The 22,519-nt window shown below is 37.8% G+C and overlaps 1 protein-coding gene across 1 annotated transcript in view; it reads left to right on the top strand.

Moving 5' to 3' along the window:
* Positions 1 to 11,268: 11,268 nt before the first annotated feature.
* SNTG1 (syntrophin gamma 1) overlaps positions 11,269 to 22,519 on the top strand; it is a gene marked incomplete at both ends in the record, with an annotated part of 164,040 nt that continues 152,789 nt past the window's right edge. Inside the window, 2 exons of the mRNA XM_081996425.1 lie at positions 11,269 to 11,274; positions 12,499 to 12,633. Of these exons, the coding sequence (XP_081852551.1) occupies positions 11,269 to 11,274; positions 12,499 to 12,633 (141 nt within the window). The remainder of the gene's footprint in view (positions 11,275 to 12,498; positions 12,634 to 22,519) is intronic.

The raw sequence follows: 22,519 nt of genomic DNA, 5'->3' as shown, positions 1-22,519 counted from the left end.
AGTATATCACAGGTTATTTGCCTGGAAAAAAAGCATTCTTGCTGGTGCTGAGCTTTGGTTTTTGGTTTTGGGGGTTTTTTTTGAGTTTCTTTTTGAATGCACTTATTGAGCAAAAGAAGCAGATACATATTATTTTCATAGGATTTTATTTTATTATTTAAACTATACACTAGTGTAGATTATAGAGGGTAGGCTCAGAGGAGAACTTCCTATGCCAGGTAATATACAGCCTTACGAGAGGGGATGCCATACTGGGCCTGTTGGACACCAACACAAGTGAGCTAATTGTTGACGTCAAGACTGGAGGCAGCCTGGGCTGCAGTGATCATGCGCTGGTGGAGTTCGCAGCCCTGAGGGATACGGGTCAGGCAAAGTGTAAAGTAAGGACGCTGACTGGTAGGAAAGCAAACTTCCAGCTCTTCAAGCAGTTAGTCAATAGGACGCCCTGGGAAACTTCCCTCAGGGACAAGGGAGCAGAACAGATTTGAATGCTTTCCATAGAGCGCAAGAGCTCTCAATCCCCAGGTGTAAGAAATCAGGAAAGGAAGGCAAGAGGCCAGCATAGATGAGTGGAGACTGGTCAAACTAAAGGGCAAGAAGGAAATGCACAGGCAGTGGAAGCAGGGGCAGGTATCCTGGTACAAGTACAGGGACGCTGCCCAGTTGTGTAGGGATGGGCTCAGGAAGGCCAAGGTACAGCTGGAACTGAACTTGGCAAGAGATGCAAAGAATAATAAGCAGGGCTTCTACAGGTATGTCAGCCAGAAAAGGAAGGTCAAAGAAAGTGTGCCCACGTGATGAGCAAGACTGGCAGACACATAATAATATATGAGGAGAAGGCTGAAGTAATCAATGACTTTTTTGCCTCAGTCCTCACTGGCAACCTCTCTTCCCACACCTCTTGAGGGGATGGACTGCAAGACAGGGACTGGAGGAGCAAAGTCCCTCCCACTGTCAGAGAATATCAGGTTTGAGACTACCTGAGGAACCTGAACATGCACAAGTCTCTAGGACCTGTAATGACCTGTAATTAACTGTATGAGGTTTAATAAGGGCAAGTGCCGGGTCCTGCACTTCGGCCACAACAACCCCATGCAACGCTACAGGCTTGGGGAGGAGTGGCTGGAGACCAGCCCGGCAGAAAGGGACCCAGGAGTGCTGGTTGACAGCTGGCTGAACATGAGCCAGCAGTGTGCCCAGGTGGCCAAGAAGGCCAACAGTGCCCTGGCCTGTATCAACAATAGTGTGGCCAGCAGGAGTAGGGAAGTGATTGTGCCCTTGTACTCAGCACTGGTGAGGCCGCACCTTGAATGCTGTGTTCAGTTTTGGGCCCCTCACTACAAGAAGGATGCTGAGGTGCTGGAGCATGTCCAGAGAAGGGCAATGAAGCTGGTGAGGGGTCTGGAGCACAAGTCTTCTGAGGAGTGGCTGAGGAAACTGGGATTGTTCAGCCTGGAGAAGAGGAGGCTGAGGGGAGACGTTATCACTCTCTACAACTACCTGAAAGGGAGTTGTGGCGATGAGGGCGCTTGTCTCTTTTCCCAAGTAACCAATGATAGGATGAGAGGAAATGGCCTCAAGTTGTGCTAGGGGAGGTTTAGATTGGATATTAGGAAAAATTTCTTCACTGAGAGGGTGGTCAGACATTGGAACAGGCTGCCCAGGGAGGTGGTGGAGTCGCCATCTCTGGAAGTATTCAAAAAACGAGTGGATGTGGCATTTCAAGAAATGGTTTAGGGAACATGGTGGCGCTGGATTAATGGTTGGACTTGATGATCTTGAGGGTCCTTTCCAACCTAGTGATTCTGTGATTCTGTGATTCTGTGACATGGATCCCAGAGACCTGAGGGAACTGGCTGATGTAGTTGCCAAGACACTCCCCATGATATTTGAAAAGTCCTGGCAATCAAGGGAAGTCCCTGGAGACTGGGAAAAGGGAAACATTGCACACATTTTTCAGAAGACCAGAAAGGAGAACCCTGGGAGCTATTGACCTGTCAGCCTCGCCTCTGTGCCTGGGAAGATCATGGAGCCGATCCTCCTAGAAGCTCTGCTAAGGCACATGGAGGAAAGGGAAGTGATTGGAGACAGCCAGCGTGGCTTCACCAAGGGCAAGTCCTGCCTGACCAACCCAGTGGCCTTTTAGGATGGAATGATGACATCAGTGGACAATGGAAGAGCTATGGATGTCATCTATCTGAACTTCTGTAAGGCCTTTGACACAGTCCCCCACAACATCCTTCTCTCTAAATGGGAGAGATATGGATTTGATGGGTGGACTGTTGGGTGGATGAGGAATTGGTTGGACAATTGCATCCAGAGGGTAGTGGTCAATGACATGAGCTGGCAATGTGCACTCATAGCCCAGAAGGCCAACTGTATCTTGAGCTGCATCAAAAGAAGCATGGCCAGCAGGTTGACAGAAGAGATTCTGCCCCCCTATTCCTCTCTGGTGAGACCCCACCTGGAATATTGTGTCCAGCTCTGGAGCCCTCAGCACAAGAAAGATGTGGACCTGTCGGAACAGGTCCAGAGGAGAGTCACCGAAATGATCAGAGGGATCATGGAACACCTCTTCTATGAGGAAAGGCTGAGAGAATTGGGTTTGTTCAGCATGGAGAAGAGAAGGCTCCGGGAAGACCTTAATGGGGACAGACTTTTTAGTAAGGCCTGTTGCGGTAGGACAAGGGGTAATGGTTTTAAATTAAAAGATGGTAGATTTAGACTAGATCTAAGGAAAAAAAATTTCACCATTAGGGTGGTGAAATACTGGAACAGGTTGCCCCAAGAGATGGTAGATGCCCCATCCCTGCAAACATTTAAGGTCAGGTTGGACGGGGCTCTGAGTGACCTGGTCTAGTTGAAGCTGTCCCTGTTCATTGCAGGAGGGTTGGACTAGATGACTTTAAAGGTCCCTTCCAACCCAAACTGTTCTATGATTCTATGATTATTTAGTGGCAATTAACTTCACTCTGTTCCTAGCAGTAGTTACAACAGGAGCAGCCACAGAAAGATGACCTGTCATATGAGTCCTATCTTGCCCTTCACAGTGCAAGTACATTGACAGATCTGTTTCATTCTGTATCTAGCTTCTAATGGGGTCATTGATGCCAAATTTATCTCTTTAAAAATCACCTGCATTGTTGAATCTTCCATGATAGACAAGGGAAGGACAGGATGACTCCTCTCACCCTAAAAATCTCCATAATCTGGATACCCTAAAGAAGCTCCTTTACCTTTTAGAGTAATAAAAGTAAATTAGGTGGATTCAATTCCAATTTATCTGCTTTTTGTAAAATGAGCTTTGTGCCACTGAATTAGTGGTGTCACTTCTGAGAAATTCTGAAAACTATGATCTAAATCTTTGCTCTCAAGCCAATCAAAGTTAGTAATATATAGACTTTCAACCTGCTTTCATCAAATACCTATGTCTAAATAAATCATCAGTAGCCTTATGCTTACACATAGTGTAATTTTTAACTAAAACTTCAGCACTATCATTGTAAGGCATCATCTACTTTGGGGGTTTTTTGAGGGAAAATATATTGAGCTGGATCTAAAAGCCCAAGAGAGGGGAAGCTGGTGCAGCTCCATGCCCTGGGTCCAACCATTAGAGAGGGTGAAGTTGTATCCCCAGCAGGCATATGCACACAGAGCACACATATACACTACGTTTCCATATATATGTGTATACTTATGTACATGACCAGCCACACAGATCACATAGATACACAGAGCAGTCACACAAACACAGACAACACCAACAGCCTCATCCTGCTCCCCTTTCTGGCTGAGCAGGATGGATGTCCACTAGTGACAATATATGTATATATATGTACATTTTGGACACCTCCAGCAGCTGGCATTAGCAGTCAGTCTGCCCAGGAGCTGCCCTTGGATCCCAGTCTTCCCAGATGCTGGCAACCTGGACACACCTGAGGCCTCAGCCCCTCTCCAGCTTCTGGTACAGACATACATGCACTCACACACACACGTACCCCACAGAGTCCCTCACCCTGGAAAAGAGTAGGAAAGGAATTTAGGATAGGACACACTGCGCTGATCAGGCTGAGGGCATGGCCAGACAAGCATACTGACTGGAAAACTATTTACTTATGATCAGCCCCTTTTTATCCCCTTAACCCTCTATTTTCCCCTACTTGTTCCTCGCCAAATCAGTGAACCCCCTTCCTTCCCCTGCCATTGGTTCCTCCCCTAAACACCCCATAAGAAACCCTGTGCAATCTAAAACTTCATCCCATAATGTGTCCCACACCCCCAGGCAGTGACCCCCTACTCAGTCCAAAAGGTGCTCTGGCATTGCCTTATTGTGATGGGTTTCACACCTGGACACTGGGGCTGAGGCTGTCCAGGACGGCCTTGACAGGGGACCAGACTGGGTGTCCCTTTCTCACAGTCCTTGATTTGGGTTCCCAGCTGCCATTGTTCTCCTGTGCTCCTCTGGGCTCATGGTGATAGGCCTTCAGTAGGCTGATGTCACCTTTGAAGGAACTGGGCAGGGTGTTATTCAGACTCCCCCCATCTGCCATAGTCTGTCTATACTCTTTTGCGTGTGTGCAGACAAGATTTTACCATGTGACCTAAAAGTTGTGTTATCTAATTCTTGGCTTCCAAAAGGGTTCATTTTTTGTTTCTCCACTCATGTGGACACTGTCCTTTGAATATCACAATCCAAATGTTAAGTTCACTGTCAGGTATTCTGCCATACTGTCAGGTATTTCAATTCCCAATATCACAGATACCTATTGCTAATATCACAATACCTATTGCTTTTAATGCAGTTTCCTTAATTCCATAAAATTTTCCAGACTTTTCAGCATAACCTCATCTAGTTCTTGAGCTTCTTATGAAAGTGATGATAGCGACTGAAAAAAGTGCTATTGTAGCACTCCCCTCCTTAATTAGCTTGTGGTTTTATTCCATTAGCACATCTTCAGCATCACGTTAGTCACTGCAAGCCACAGAAGTTTTGATATTATTTTATTTATTTCAACTATTGACATGAAACAAGGTAGCTGTAGACTTTGCTCAACATACTTCTGTTTAATTAACTATCTAGTCAGTACTTTTACAACTTTCAGCCCTCTTTCCCCTCCATCCCCTATTGCATCAAATTCTCAATCATACTATGTACCTGGGAAAAAATAATCTCTGGTCTTCCATGCCAAAATAGCTATAAGGTACTTTTTGATAATGACAATAAAAGCTGTCATGAGGCATCTTGGCTATTTGGTCTTCCTGTTCTTCCTCTCTTTTTTTCCTTTCTTCTGAATACCTTATGGCCCTTCTTTCCCCATCCTCCAGTACTGTAACCACCACTACTGTAGAAGAACTGAGACTGCTCTCCCAAAGTGAGTGGGGCTCAGACTCTCATTGGTACTTCCATCCCCATCCTTGCTAATGGCAGTACTGGTTTGAACTGAGTTGCGATTAGCATAAACCCAAAATATTTCACTGAGGCTAAAGCACACTTTTCATAGTGTCCATGATGTGTTAAGGTTTTTTTCCCCTAAATTACTCTTTTCATTTTAAATAACTGCTGCTCTAGTGCATTGGATGTCTCTGAGGGAAGCTTAGCTCTTTTGTAATACTGAGACTTTCATGCATCCCTTATTTTTTCTAATGTCTACTAGTGGGATTTGGTTTGAGATTTGGACACTGAAATGGTCTTGTCTACTTGTAGGTACCTGCACATGCCCTTTGTGCCTAAAGTTCGTACTGCAGATTTGAATAGTACAGACAGTGAGCAATTCCGTTCTTCTTAAACCTGCTGATCAACTGAATTGCTCCCTACACTTTATTGCCTATAATGAACAGTTCTCTGTTGATTATGAGAGCTTAGACACTTATATGTAGACAGATACAGTTTGGTGTCAATCTCAGGATGATTCCTATGATCCTAATGATTATTTTCTCCCCCAAGCATCTTATCTGTAGACTGTGCTGCCTTTCAAGGCATCTTAAAGGGGTTTTATTCTGCAACAAAATACCTTCCATGCTAGACAATTCAAATGGCACTACAAAAAGATGAGGTCTTACACACATACACACATTTTTTCTAAGGGAAACTACCTGGTAACTGATGATGGGAAAGTTATAGTTAATTGTTTTTTGTGGCTCCTACACTTGCTAGTTGTGGGAAATTTTCCATCATTTCATATTTAATTATTCTGTATTCCATGCTCTTTTCCCTCACTGATCAGCAAATATATCCATTGTACTGGTTCTCATTCTACTCATTCAACAATTTCCAAGCCATAAGACTATCCAGCTCCTCTTTTAGCCTTTATCCTGAGCTTTCTGAACTTTGCAAGAGCATAAATCTCAGAGTCACTGGGTTCTTTAAACACTCTCCTGTACTTGACCTTATTCTATATTCTGAAAACTATCTCTTGGAAGATAACCTCAGCCTCTGATGTAATACTGTCTTCTTCAGTGAAAGTACCCTTCTGAGGAAATTGAAGACTTGGGATAATTACAATGCATTAGAACATTTCCCCCTTATATACTTTTTTTTAAAATGTTGATATTTTCAATGTACTTTGTGAACAAGCTGCATGAGCTCTAACTTTTCTAACTTTCTAACTTTTGAAATCTCACTCTTCATTTCTATTAGCTTGGCTTTTTTTTCCTAATATAACTTCAAAATTATTTAAATTAGTAAATATCCCATTCATTGTCGCACTTATAATCTATTAATCTGTTATTACAGTACTGTCCATTGTTTCTTTGAAGGATTGGTTTGAATTGATAAACTGTTTGTCCTCTGCTTTATGAATCCTATGAATATTTTTGTAGATTTTACAAACTTTATAATTTAATACATTTTGTTGTTCACAGGTCTGGTGACCTCTATTTCAACATCCATCTTGTTGGGTTTTTTTTGCTTGCCACAGAATGTGTTTTAATCTTTAAGCTGTATTTTGACTTCCTTGTGACTTTCTTTCATGAATCTTGTTATATACTATTTTGGACTGTTTCTAGTCACTTTTATGCCATTTTCTGATTTACACATTTCAGCCTAAGGTGATGATTTCCTTTGTTTATAAAGGCTATCAAATGGCAATGCAGGAATTTCACAAACATTAGGTTTGTGGTTTTTTTCTTAAATCCAGCTTCAACTCATAATTTAATCACAAAATCACAAGATGGAATGTGACTGGCAATTTACAATGCCTGTGAGAATGCCATGTAATAGGCAAATTAAATTTGAAGAAACATGTATGTTCTCACAATAGCCTTCAATTTATCTTATCTCTTGGCCTCAACTGTAATGATATAATCTAGTCCCAGTAAGCTTATTGGCAATTTAGACATCAAAACTTGTTTTCTTATAGTGTCAGAAAATGAAAGTGTTTGCTCTAAAAAAGTACCTTAGTTCAGTAAGAAGCTCATATATATATATTCATATAAATATATATATTTTCCAAATGTCTAATTTACATATTGAGTTAATCAAACTGTATGAAACAAGGAAATTCTCTGTAAGACTTTATTCCTTTGAGAAAATTACTTATGGAGAATGCCATAGCCAAATATTACCTGGCAAATCAATGAAAAAGAAGATTAAGTTCAAATTCAACATTTTCCTGTGGTTCTTTCAGGTTGGAGTGTAAAATTCAGGAAAAGACTTGTTAACCTTTGGATTGGAAAATGTTGGTAACTGATAGAAGAGGCTCTGAATGACAAGCCTGTGTATCTGGGCTGCATTCCAATTTTTGACAATATAAGAGCTTTTCACTTATGCTAGCAACACCTCCATAAAATGAATAGCTGGACCATTTAAAAAACATCATTTATGTGGTTCTGACACATATTCCTACCTCTTGTATTCATTGCCGTTACCGCCTTATACCTCTGATTCAATTTCCCTTTTTATTATTGTACTTGAGATTATAAAGAAGTGACAGGCTTATGTCCAAAAACTCAGAGGTCAACTTCAGTTCAAATAAGCATCCAAACGTGTAGATACTCCTCTGAAGTAACTTTGTACATATTTAAGGCAGTTTCTGCAACCCTCTCTCCTTACTGGTATTGGATCCTTCATGGTAGAAATAAATTTCAGGGCTTAAAACTAAATTGCAGGACGTACCAGCCAAAGCACAAGCTAAAAATCCAGGCCACCTTGCATAAAAAATTGTGTTGAGCTATTTTTTTCTCTTCCTTTCTTCGACTGGTTCATGGACTAAACTGTTCTGCAATATCTGTTGATGTTTTCCTACAGATGTGAAACTAGAAGAAGCAAAGCCAACCACATTATTTTATTACTATAAGGCAAAAGAAATAGATAAAATAGCATAAACAAAAAGATATAGTCATGCCTTGAAAACTAATGAAGAGTATTTAAAATTGCCTGAAATACTGAATAGTTCTCCTCCAGAACAAAACATAGAAAAAGTTTTAGAATTTTTTTTTGTTATCATAAATGACAAAGAAAACAACAAATAGGGAAAAAATGTAAACAAAAACATTCTTCAACAGAAAACCTACCAGTAGCTTTATTTAGGCCAGATAAATTCAAAAATATTTATGTTGGAAGTTCTGACTTTAAAATCAATAGGTAAATTTGAAGATGTTTCTCACACAGTATTAATTTTGATATATGTTTGGTAGAGACTCTGCTGTTAGCGTAAGTTTATAAACTGTAGTTTTCATGTCTATTTCCTCTGAAATTAATTCTTAAATATTAGTGAAGGCCGTACATATTGCACCAAGCAATTTATGATATGCAAGCATTTCTAAATCCCTTTTAGGAAAGTTATTACATCTTATACACAGCCAATATAGACAAAGTGCTGTAAGTCAGGTTGTAACGCAAAAAGATTTTTAAACGGCCTTTTTTAACTGCCTTGTTGCTAATAATGATCTGAGTGTGACCATATCCTCTGTAGAAGCAGCCTGCCTTGAGGGCTCTGCCAACTTACACTGTTCTCTGATAGCGATCTGAAGCAGACAGTTTAACACAGGCTGGTGTGGCAAAGTAAAGAGGGATCAGTTTTCAGCCCCTCTTGTAATTATATTAGTTCAGGAACAGTAAGCAGTTTCTAAACTCCTGCCAAGGACACCTACTCTTGCTGCATCAGTGTTCTTGTCTTAACTCAGCTTAAAAAGGTGTAGAATGAGGTGGCAGAGGCATTACTGTGCAGGTGCAACATGCACTGCATCTGTCACTTAGGTACAGCTACCTTCCTTCATCACTGCTTTTGCTCCAGGTCACTGACTCCTCTACCATATGGAAACTCATTCTTTCACGACTGTATATTGCTTCCATATCCATTCCTTAGCCTACCTCATCCACTTCATAAATATGTGCAACTTCAAACTCTCAGATTTCTTGCCCTCTTTACAACAGGTGCCAAACTCTATAAATAGGGTGAAGGAAGTAGGATGGTAATGTAAAGCAGCGCAATATTCCTGGTGATTTTGGCTCAAACATACAGTCAAAGCATATTGGCTTAACAAACTGTTATCAGCTGAACTATGCTTCTCTTTTCACATCTGCTGTAACGTTTTGCAGTTTATCATACATTTGAGCACGAGAGGATGCCTTGCCTGAGCTCATGCTGACAGCTGCAGTAGCTGACATGACGTATGCTGTGTCACTGCTGTAAGTCAGGGGCAGGGCAGAGCCCTCTGCCAGTGAAGTGTACAAGGCTTGAAGGGAAAATTTTAGCATGCCCTCTCATGGTATGTCTTAAAAATAGGTAATGGGAACAAAAGCTAACATCAGCTACAACCCTGCACTCCCATGCTTCATCCACACACACATGCACACCATCTAGCTCTTCACATCTAAGACATGGCAGGGGTATAGGCTAGAGACATTATCTACCTCCAACCAGAATAATTTTACTGGGGCCACGTGGATGAAAAATGTTGATGTGCACAGTAATTGACATGAGAAGAAAAAAGAAATTTCAGCAGACAAAAATGAAACATAATTAAATAATTAAATTCCAGTCTTTGTTCTCAGGGACTTCTCTTGAGCTTATCTAATGAACCTGAACTACATTCTTCTCCTTTATGTGGTTGTTAATGCTGCTCTCAGGTAGGACAGGGAAGGATGTAGTGTAACTGAAGATGTAATTTGAACTGTATCATAAACCAGCTTTCGTAAAGCCCAACAACAGTAAAGTGGTTCACTACATTTTGGAGTGTCTGATGTAAATAAAATCCCTGAGTGTGTGTGATCAGTCTTACCAAGGACCAAAATGTTTTATTGTTCCCAAGCTTGGTTTCCTTGTTTAGACTGAATAAGCTCAGCCCACATGCATTTAGAAACCAACTTGACTTTTAATTTTATTCTAATGGCTAATTTTGTCTGCTCTGGTTATGTGCCTCTAATTCCCACAAAGAAGACCCTCAGCTTTTGCAGAAAGACTCTTTGGAGATTTTATAGGGTTATTGACCAAATCAGAAATGTGTAGTCAAGTAAGGCAGAGTTACTATAATCCAACTATCAGAGGCCGAATTTATTCCATTGACAGTTATCCAGGGAGGAGGAAAAGCACATCTGCAAATCTTTGTGCAGGAGAAAGACATTTTGTAAGTGGTAGATGTTTGTAGGCCCTTTTATTTGACCACAGTTATTTACAGACTGCTTTATTCAAATTCCTTTGTCACTTACTGCTTACTTCACAACTCCATGGAAAGAGGAGTCGTTTTAGTCTGTAAAGCAGAAGTTATAAGGAGAGGAGCAGGGGGATTTAACTATTTTACATTCTTTTTATTTTAATGTCATAACATTTTATGTATGATATGAGAGAGAATTTTTTAGTTGTATAGAAAACCTAACGCCTTTCGTGATCCATTTATTTGATTTGTCTGCATCAATCAGTTTCTATCTCATCCTGTTTAAAAAAAAACCAGCTAAATATTAAAACAAGGCTGTATGATGTCTTCTGACCAGAGCTTCCACTGACCTCAGTGTGAGTTCAGTGCACAGAACTCTTCATTTTTTCTTCCTCTTACTTAGTTTAAAAAGAATAAAAACAATGTCAGAGCCACTTTAAAAGTTATGGATGAGTTATACAGATTTGCTGCTCGTGTCCAGGGAAAAACAATTTCCTAAGTTTGAGCGGAGCAGAGGTGACAGAACAGTTTGTCAGTGGAGAATATTATATAGAGCTATTTAAAGGTTGTCCTCGACCTTTCCACCTCTTTTAAAACCTCTTGAGAGCAATCGAAACTTTTCTTCTGCCAGTTGCCTCCTGTCAGTTCCATACTTGTGTTTGTTCTCTCCACACCATGGATGTAAGTTATCAGAGCACATTATGGGGAGATCTTCCAAACCCTCTTTTAAACTCTTGTCTGAGAAAAAGCCCTCAGATTCAGCCAGGTCAGCCTTGGCAGTTAAAGTTCACAGCAAGAGTTTTGTTTCCTTATTCTCCTCTCAAGCCAACTTTTTTCAGACAGTGGATTGAAATCTGACCTGAATGAAGACGATGGAAGTTTTTATTATTGACACTGATGAGTACAAGATTTTAAATATTTTTATATATGAATTTTCTTTCGTGATACATACATGCATACATATATACCTCTATCTATGCAAATATGTATAGGTATCTAATACTAGTAAATTGCATGTTGTAAGGCTAAATTTTTAGATTGTTTGTAAGGAGATTTCTCATACTAAAAATGCTCTATCAACATGACCTTTGTCTATTTATGAAGTGTAATAAAAAGTGCTATTTTCTACACAGCCTTCAGTGAAAAATTATTAAATACTGCAGGTGCTTATACATGCAGACTTTTTCACTGCTCAAACCTCTTATATATAATGCCCGAAAGAGTAACACAAATAGGTACTGCCACAGAGACAGTTAAATTGTTGGAAAGTCACTTATTGTATATTGAAGAATTCTACAGAATTCCTGATCTCTAACCATAAATGTAAAATACAGAAGTGGAACAAGAAGTAAGTTACTAGTGAGCTGCATTCTTTGTTCTCTTTTCTCTTATTCTTAACTTCAGCATCCGCATTTGAAAATAAGCATAAAAGCATAATCAGTGTCATGCTCACAGATCAGGAAAAGCCCACAACAGGTTCATGTAGGCTGTCAGTGCTTACACCTGGTTAGATTGGAGGTGTTATTGTATGTATTTTGGTGTAAAAAATAAAACATCAGCTTTTATTTCACATCCAGGCGAGGTGTCATCATTTAATATGAAGATGGAAAGTAAGAGCGCAGCTTCTCTGAAGCAATTTGAAAGGAGTTTCACAAATTCATCATGGGCAGAATAGCACCTTACTACTGCAAAATCTACCTGTGCTAGTTGCTACTGTACCTATCATTCTCTTGTAGTCTGAGCACGGTAAATAAATACAGTGATCACTAGTAATGGATTTGGATATTCATTGATGTATTGATGGTAACTGCACCTATATCTCAACTGTTCTGTTTCAAAATACTGCTTCTAGCAATGCAGAGTGCTAACTGAGAAAACTTTTTTTCTTTATTCCTTCCTTTGAAGACAAAGACAGGGATTTGTTTGCTGCAGGATGGTAACCAGGAGCCTTTCAAAGTGCGACTGCACTTAGCCAAAGACATTTTGATGATCCAGGAGCAGGATGTGATCTGTGTGTCTGGTGAGCCTTTCTATTCTGGTGTAAGTAGTTTTTATCTTTTCTTTTAAGACGTACTTTACACAAAGCAGAAATACTCCGTGTGTATCTGTGTGTGTGTGCACGCACACACACATATGCATGCATTTACTCCTAGAGTCTGATATTTCATTTTATACTGTTAACATTAAATGTATTTTAATATATCTTCTTTTGAGAGTAAATCTTAGCAATACTCATCCAAGAAGCAGCAATAAGATAATGAATGTTATACGCATGACTACAGTGTTGTTTCTCTGCACTCACCCTTGAATATTGGAGCCACTGAATGCAATATGAATGACACAAGCAGTGATTTTTGCAGTGAATACAGATACCTCAATGTACTTACATCTCTGAGTATTGTCTGTGGAGCTGATAAGACAGTTGATGGTTAACTGTTATGGCAGGGCTTTGCTGATAGAGGAATTATCTGCTATCCTCTGTTGCTTTGGTTGCTTCATACGGTAGCACAACACCAGACTTCATGCGTGTTGCCAGTCCATGCTGTGAGGGTCACTAGTTTTACCAGCACATCGTGTTGACAAAGATGGACTTGAGCTGGAACAGCATAATAATGTGATTTATGAATTACTGTTATTACATGATGTGTCAGATTTCTTACTTAAGCATCATACTGAATTTTGTGGACAAAAAACTGAGCTTTGTAGGCAATTGTTTGGAACATATGTAAAATGTAAAATATAATATTGTAGGGTTTGGAACTATTGTAAAGCTGAATTTTTATTTCATTCTAGAAGATAACTAAAAAACTAAGAGAAACCACTTACAATTAATTTCTATAGCCATTTTTATATATAATTATGTTACATAGAGATATTTTAAGATTTATGGGAAACTACTATAAACATTCTCCTCTCCCTTTGAGCTAAATAAAATTATCACAGGATTTCACATTAAAACTTGTGAGGTATAGCAGTGTAATATCTGTGCAAGTATTATGTGACTGCTACTATGTCTGTCTGTTTTATTAATTAATTGCGGCTGTTGCCACATCCCTGTATCTCTAAATACAAGTATAATAAACAGATGCAAAACAGAAACCAGAAACAAATTGGTAGAATGTTAGCGGTGCTAACAGTGCAGAAGATTAATAGAAAATGTACAGGAGAATCCATCTCACTGTTAATAACATCTCAAGGTGAATGGTTCTGAGTTTTTCTCTGAAACGAGAGAAACAGACTGCCTACACTGTCTCCATACAGACTGTGTTTATTTGCATGCCAAATCTGACATTAGCTTTTGACAGTTTCATGCTGTACAAATACAATTTACTAATACAGGTCTGTGTGCTGTATATGGAATATAGATGCTCCTTTCAGCAATCAGACTGTACTATTCCTCAGCATACAGGACGTCTAGAAGCCCAGACAGAAATTAAGAGTTCAAATGCAGACTATAGTTCTTCAATTAGCAACACACACTGTGGCACCATTACTCCACCAACACCATTCTGGCATTATTTATTAAAAGATATTATCACTCAAAAATATAACTTTCATTATTGTACGGTAATATCTGTTATTTCTGCTGAAACTGTTATTTAAATAACTCCATGAAATGTATATTTAATTTTTTTCTAGTTCTCAGCAAGGTTTTCTCTTACAGTTTTGCCCTCTTCAGTTTTGCAACAGCACTGTAGAGAATAGTGGATGATTTGCTTCACCAATTACACTTCCCCTATCTTATTTGCATATTGAATGCATAAATCATTAACTGATTTATGTTAGCATGGTGATGAGTTTATTTTCTTTTGGAAGTGTCATTGTTAGGCTAGTGACTTTTGAGCACTTCACCCTGATTTCCTCTGGGATTAAGATTAGGTCTTGAATCAGTAGGTTAATTCCAACTAAGGATGATTGGCATTTCACAGACAGTTATCTGTCCTTTTGTCACAGGTCATTTAAATCATCTGGAATCATGTGCTTTGATTGTATAGCATGATCAGACAAGTCCCACAGGCTTCCTTTTTTTGCATTTTTTTCCTAATTTTTATTTCTGATGTATTTGGTTTCTTGTTTGGTTGTTTTTTTATCTTTTACTTTCCTTGGTTGATTATGTTTTGGGGTTTTTATCATTCTACATGACTGACCACATCTATTTATCTTTTACATGCATTCTACAGAGCAAGAGCAAGTGTTTTCATTAACAACTGACATTGAATGCCACATAGAATAAACTCTAAAGAATAAAAATAAACATTGTAACTGAGGAACAATAGCATTGTTAAATTCTACAGGCAAGTAGCTACAGTAAAAGTTCTTTTTAATCTTCACATAATTGATTATAAGGTTTTACTTAATCACTTCTGCAGTGTTAAGGAACAAAGGCTATTACTATGTTTCTGGTTCAGAACAGTATCTCTTCTGTTTGTTGGGTCTGAATTTGCATGCTCCTCTGTGTAGGACAGACTTTAAACAGCCACTTAACGTTCCAGTGGTATCCTGATCTGCATCCTGAGGAATAATCTAAATTAAATCAATGGCTCCTTAGGAATGAGGTGCTGCTTAATGTGAGTACATGGGATAAGGACCTAGTTCTTAATTTAGAACACTTCCTTTTTGGTGGAAAACAGTTCTAGTTTCCCAAAACTAAAGAGATGCAAAGGAACCTTGTTTCTTCTTTCATTGTACACAGGTGGAAGTAAAAAAATAAAATGCATAAAAAATTATAAGCAACATAAAGAGTATTAAACACTAAAAAAGAAAGCATCTATTTCTTTACTAGGCTGAACAAAATTATAGTGTTAGTGAGGATCCTGCAGCAATTGTACCTGTAGCAATTCCATAAAGCATCAAAGATCATTCAAACAATCAAGGATTAGATTTAAATTTGAACACCAGTTGCCTCAATAAATATTACAGAGATTTTTTTCTCTCTGCAACAAGATAGACTTGCTTTCCAAGAGACTGAAACATAGTGGGTTCTCTGTCATGTTGCTGGTGGATATCTGATGTAGATTTCAACTCAATTGTGAATAGCCAAAAGTAAGATGAGAACATTTGGTGAAACTCAAAGCCTAGAAAGCAGTGTCTTTACTAAATCAAATTAAATCCTTGACTGTAGAGAGGCTTTATAGTATGGGAAGTGTATGCCTGAGTTGGAGTAGCTTGTGTGCTGAAGATATCCATCAGCCTCTCTGTGGGAAAGTTGGAAGGTAAGACTGGTGACTGTTAGGTCAGGTACACTTTATTCTCCCCTAAAGTACTGGACCCTCACAAAGTATTTTTTTTCATAATTGTGGTAATGCCAACAAACAGCTTTCTTAGAATTATAATAAATAAATAAATCTCCATGACAGTTACCTGTGGTACAGAATATTTAGGATATTCACTTTTTTCATCTGAAAAAGAAATGCCCTGAAAACAGCTGAATTAAACCATGTAGGACCTTCATCAGTATTGATGGCAGAAGTATGTAAGATTTTTATTTTATGTTTCCGTTTAAATATATTTATTGAATTACATGAAATTATACTCACAAAAGTTTGCTATATGATGTTCCGGATGACAATGTGCAATAAGGCAACTCTTAGTCTTTTTAGACTTAGAGGTCAATAGCCTGGACTAACAAGGATAGCCTAATACTGTCCTTGCTGAAAATTATGATGGGAGGGGAGATAGCCTAAGATACTGTGTATCTGATCTGAGATATGACTTTTCAGTAGATTTATTTCTATGAAAAGTTTTAATCTTTGCAATTCCAGAATGAAAATTTTTATTTTAGCGTTAATCCTCACAATTTCTATCACCTTTCATGCACATCTGAAGTTGAAGTAAAAGGTTTATTGTATTTTATCAAGAAAAGTAGTTTGTCTGTCTGGGGAGTCATGTTTTTTTCCTTCTTTTCTTCAATAAATTTTATTTGCTTGCTAATCATATTCAGAATTTTTTCTAATTGAGTGTATGCGCATGTGAGATCCATAAACCAAGGTTATGACAATGTACCATCTGACAAGATGGATTATTTGAATCAGCTACTGTTTTTCTGAAAGATTGAAAATAAACTGTGAGCAGCTGGCAAATTGCTAAGTTCAGCTACCAGGACAGTTTGCATTTTTACATAATTTTCTTACATGTTCTGTTAGAGAGTCATGGATTTTCCAAAATACTTCTAACTCACCTGATGACAACATACAGATGATTCTCATTTCTTTCAAGTAATGTAATTCTATGCTGCTGTGTAGTAATCCATTATTTAATTAAACATTAATAATTTCTTTTAGCATTTTTTTAATTAAGGATTTTTTTTGGAGATTGATGTGAAGATCATTCATAATTTCAATACTAATAAAAAGTGAATGCACATTTTTGTGAATTTATAGAGCAACAGCTCTCAGAGTAGCATGGCATTTGTCCAAGGATTTAACTGAGGTTGATAAAAATGTATCTGAATATAACCTATGTACAGTAATTGGTTTTTTGACAGATAAAGAAACCTCCATCAATAAACACCTTTTCCAAGGTCAGAAAGTAACACTGACTTAATTTGTTGAACTGTAGCCAGACCTGATTTCTGGCATTATTAATCACAATAATTCTTCTTTTTCTTGTAAAGAGAAGAACATACTATATCTCACTTTTAAAGTTGTCCTTTCACTATTGAGAAATCAACTGTGTTGAAAGATTTATAACTCTATACAAAGCCCATATACTATTACAAAAAATAAGTTGCATTAGAGATTTCAACTTATAAACTTTGCATAATAGCATGATTTTCTTGTTTTTTTTAAATTTAAATGATAAAGGTATTATTAATTTTTAAGTTTTAATTCAAAACATACCACTTAAGTGTGACTTGCCTGAGCAGCCAGATGAAGTTATTACCTTCCCCCTGCTTGCACGTTTTAAAGTTTTGGAGACTTCCTGAGAGTGAATTCTAAATCTGTTACATTGGGTCATTTTTTTTTGGAGTTTAAATTTTCTTTCCATGTATTTTGGTGTAGGTAAACCAAGTGTGATTAATACTAGCAACGTTAATGAGTAGAAAAATAAATGAAGAAAAAAGTGAAAAGCTTGAAATAGTGAACACATTGTTTTGATTTCTTTTCTGTATTGTTTTTATTTCTGTTTTATTTACTATTTTGATTCTGATGTGTGATTGAATAGTATAAACGGTGCCAAAGTGAAACTCCCTTTCCTGGAGAGAATTGCAAATATGTGAACAGATAGGTAACCTTTCAAACAATTTCCATTCTTGTTACCTTCACAAACCTACCAGTAGGAATGGTGATTTTTTTTTTTTTATCATGTTGGTATCTGTCAGCTATTCAGTGGAGTGAATCCATTTTTTCACAGAAGTCATCAAATACCTATCAGATGGTGGTAACTTTTTTCTTCCCTGCCAATCCAGAGGGCTTTTTAGTGACAATTTAGAACTGACAGATATGAATATGATTATTTAGGAGCAACCTAAGCCAGCTTATTTTTCTGCAGCTAATTAAAAACAAAAAGCATGGCAATCTACTGAGGTTCAAACACAGGACTGCCATTTGTAAAGTGAAATTTGAAAGAGCAGAATAGATTTTTCTCATTGGAAGAACATTTTTCCTCCACAAAAAAGAATAATATTGCAAACCAGAAAACACTTGGAGAACTCAAAGCATTGATCAGCGTCAGTGTATGATGTGAGGCAGTAGCTAGAAACTACAGCTCTCATGGAACTACAGAGAGTGTTTGTTACCAAGCCTAGTGAGAATTCAGACTCGTACTGACTTTGGGTTTGTAGGCTTTTTTCCTCTTTTATTTCTGTATTAAGGAATGCAGTACTTTTGAAATAAATCAGTCCTAGGAGTAGAATTTTTATAAGTAGATATTTAGGTGAATGTTTCTGCTTTTAGGTATATGCCATAGGACTGGGAACATTTTGAAGTGAGAACAAGCGAAGGATGGGGTGCTCTTGCTTGTTCCAGTCAGTGTTAACAGTCTACACAACACAGCTGTGTGTACCGTCCTCAGTCTGTAGCATGGCTGCTGAGGAAGGGGGATTTCCAACTGTCCAGGCATTCTACTGCCATCCCTCACTGCCCACCTTCTCCAGTTGCATGAGGAACTGAAATACGGAGACAAGCTTCGAACGTCACATGGTGGAAGTTGTTAGCAGATGAGCAGTTCTGCTGGCAAACTTTGTTAACACTATTAATTCAAACTGGAAACGTGACTGACCTGTGTCCTATGTCCTTTACACGCAGAATGGGTGTAAAGTTTGACTGCTCATGTCAATTAATCCAAAGAAATGCCAGTAAGGAAGAGCAAAGCATTACCAAAAACAGGAACTAAATTCTCCCTTATTTAAAATGTATGAAATAATTCAATGAAAAAAAACAATCTCATGACATTTTCTTATTTCAAAATGTAGTGGGATTACTAATAGCTGATAAACTACACGAGAGCATTGCCTTGAAGATATTATGGCATCAGATGTTAACAGGCTGATCTATGAATTTGCTGCCAATGTATTGATTATATCTTTATATTTCATTATTATATTTAAAAAATATATTCTAACATTTTCCTCTTTTTTTTCTGTACATTTTTCCATGCCACTGTGCTATTGTAAATTCCTCTTTATGTCTCTCCCTCTTTTCCCACCTACTCTTTTGCTCTGCACCCATTCAGCTTTTTTCCATGTTCCTCCATACATACAGTAACTTGATGTCTGTGAACATCATGATGTGTGAAAAGAGAGAACTTGTTTTCTTTCTGGATCTAGACGAATTAATTCTTCATACCTTTACTCTTGTAAGATGAATAACCAGACACACCAGTGTCCCAAACTGAAAATGTAATATTTACATCCTAGTAAAATGGTTGAGTAATGGAAAATTGAAGTTTTACATGCTGTTAATTCAGTTTTATGAAGACTTTTGAAGTTTTTTCATCCTTTTGTTCAACTGTTATTTGACGACTTTCAGAGAGACAGATTATTAGATCACATTAACTTACTGGTCTATACTATATAGAATAAATAATTTGAAAGTATTACTAATTAATTATTATTGTTAAGAGTCAGTTAAGCAATTATAAACTTTCTTTTACATCATATACCAGTCAGTATGAGATATTTGAATCTTTACTGTTCCCTGTGATTTAACTTTTAAAAATAACATTAACTCTTGGCTAAATGTAAGTAGTTAATGATTACATAAGATTCTGTGTTTTCCTTTCCTGGCTATTTACTGTTGCTGTGTGCTCACACAGACCTTCCACACTTCTAATCTCATTTAAGATGACATCTGTGATCTCAGGAAGATCATATGGATTTTAAGGAGAAAATTTAATATCTCTTTAATGAAAGCCTAAAAAACATTGCTTCTGTTTCACTGCATAGCTCTGAGGAAGAATTTTTTTTGGCAAAAGTCTTAGCTCTCCTTTCCAGTCAATGAACATATGTGTGGATGAGGAATTTTTTGAGTTAAAAGCATGGAAAATGCTGACAGCTTGGCAGCAGCTTTGAGTTTTTCAATAAAATGATAACTACTTTTTTTCTGTTCAGGAAGCAGCTACTAAAACACTGCTCTGACTCTTGCATTTAAGGATCCTGGGAGCTCTAACCTTCCCTCTGGTGCAACATAGATAATAAATGTGATGAAGGAATTACAAGCTCTCAGGACATTTTGTGTAGTCTTGGCATCAAACTAAGCAGCTTTTCATGAGAAGCAAGTTTTATTTTGTAAGCTTGGAGATGAAGTTGCTTTTGGAATTTTCAAAACTGTTGCAAATTCAATCATAGAATACTACCCTTTGCAAACAGAGACGAAAGCGAAACTAAAGAAAATATTAATAGACAAATCTACAGCTTACAGAGATTTTTAGTTAGATTTTATTTTAACCAGATAGTCAGAATCAATGGAGCAGCATTATCTTTAACCTGGAACAGCATAAACGTTCAATCAGGATGCTTAGAGCACTTCTTTACTGGTACAAAATGTATTGCCTTCCACAGTTATTGCCATATTTCATTAATGAATAATTGTAAAACATTTTAAGAACTTAAAGCAATTAGACCAATAAAAAGCATTTTATTATTGTTATTGATCATTTGAAATGCTAATTAAAGGCATCAGAACAAGATAATTTGCTTCAGTTTGCTGGTCAAACTTCTTTATTTTATTAATCATTATATTAAGATATTATTTTACATTAATATATAGTGCATTGCCGACAAGGTTTATTCTGTTCACCCTGGTTGAAGACAGCACTGAAAATGAACTTTGGCGTTTGTTTGTTGCAAGTCACATACAAAAAGTCACATGGAAGTCACAAAGAAAAACTTACTCAGGTAAAAGAGTTTTCTGGCAAAATATTTCAAAGCTGGTATCTAACATCAAAATATTTATTGAAGTTACTTTGCAAGTCTAAAGTGAGGGATTCATCCATTCAAAGTTAAATTTGTCATCCTCTCTATACTTAATGGAGGACATAGATGATGAAGATGATTATGACTTAACTTAGGCACCTGCTTTGACTCGCCTGGATTGAATGTATTTATTTTTCTTTACTGGTTACAAGATAAAACTTGCCTTGACCAATGGCTCAGTTTTAGGTGGTTTTAGTTTAACTGTGGTTAGATGAGTCCTATTATTTTTCTTCTAAACTTCTGGAAAAAAAGAGGAGTAGAGCTGAGCTGGGGTCTGATCCTAAGCCAAAATTCTGGTGTATGAAATGTGCAATGCTTCTGACAGTTCTGGAAAAGCTGTTTCACTAGATTGTTTAGGTGAGGTTTGCAGTCGCAGACTAGGGGCTTATTGATGGTTTGCTAATGAAATATGTAACTGATATGTAATTCTGATTTGTATTTTTGAAGATCATTAACTGTTTGCATGCTTGTAATTGTTAGCTATCATACTGTGAAGAATATGTAAGTTGTTATGCTTAAGATACACCAGAGTAATATTTCTTTATTTTGAGACTGAGTAGTATGTTGAATTAGCCTAGGTTAAATGCAATGCAAGGCCTTCATTACACATAACACATCACTTGGGTGGATCTAGTTTGCAGTATGTTTTTAAAGGCCAGTTCAGTTCAGTAAGAGTCCAGACCTGAAATATTTAATATCTACTCTCAATGGAGATAGAAAAGAACCTAGAAAAAATACCAGATGAAACTCTCTGATAAATTACGTTTGTTGTGGTTTAACCCCAGCCGGCAACTAAGCCCCATGCAACCGCTCACTCACTCCCTCACAGTGGGACAGGGGAGAGAACCGGAAGAGTAAAAGTGAGAAAACTCATGCGTTGAGATAAAGACAGTTTAATATGGAAAGCAAAAGCCGCACACAGAAGCAAAGCAAAACAAGGAATTCATTCACCACTTCCCATGGTCAGGCAGGCGTTCAGCCATCTCCAGGGAAGCAGGGCTGCATCACACGTAATGACATCTTGGGAAGAACTCTGAATGTCGCCTCACCCCTTCCTTCTTCTTCACCCTGGCTTTGTGTACTGTACATGACATCATATGATACGGAGTATCCCTTTGGCGAGCCTGGGTCAGCTGTCCTGGCTGTGTCCCCTCTCAGCTTCCCGTGCACCCCCAGCCTTCTTGCTAGCATGCCAGCACGAGAAGCTGGACAGTCCTCAACTGCTTAACAACACCACAAAACATCAGTACATTATCAACATTTTCTCATCCCAAATCCAAAAGATAGTCTCATACTTGCTTCTATGAAGAAAATTAACTCTATCCCAGCTGAAACCAGGACAACGTTCTTCTGGAAAATTAGAGTTGCTTGAAATTTTTCTGTTCTCTCTGCTTTCTTTTACACGGTTTTGTCTATTTAGTAGTCTGCTATGCTAGCAAAGTATTACTGAAGCATGTATTTCTTTCTCTTAAAAATCATTGCTGAACTCCAGTGTAAAATGTTTCTAGTTTC

This window comes from Phaethon aethereus (assembly GCF_964289735.1).
Source record: "Phaethon aethereus genome assembly, chromosome: 2".
Taxonomy (NCBI): domain Eukaryota; kingdom Metazoa; phylum Chordata; class Aves; order Phaethontiformes; family Phaethontidae; genus Phaethon; species Phaethon aethereus.
Note: the sequence above shows the minus strand (reverse complement) of the source record. Positions and strands in the feature narration are given on the sequence as shown.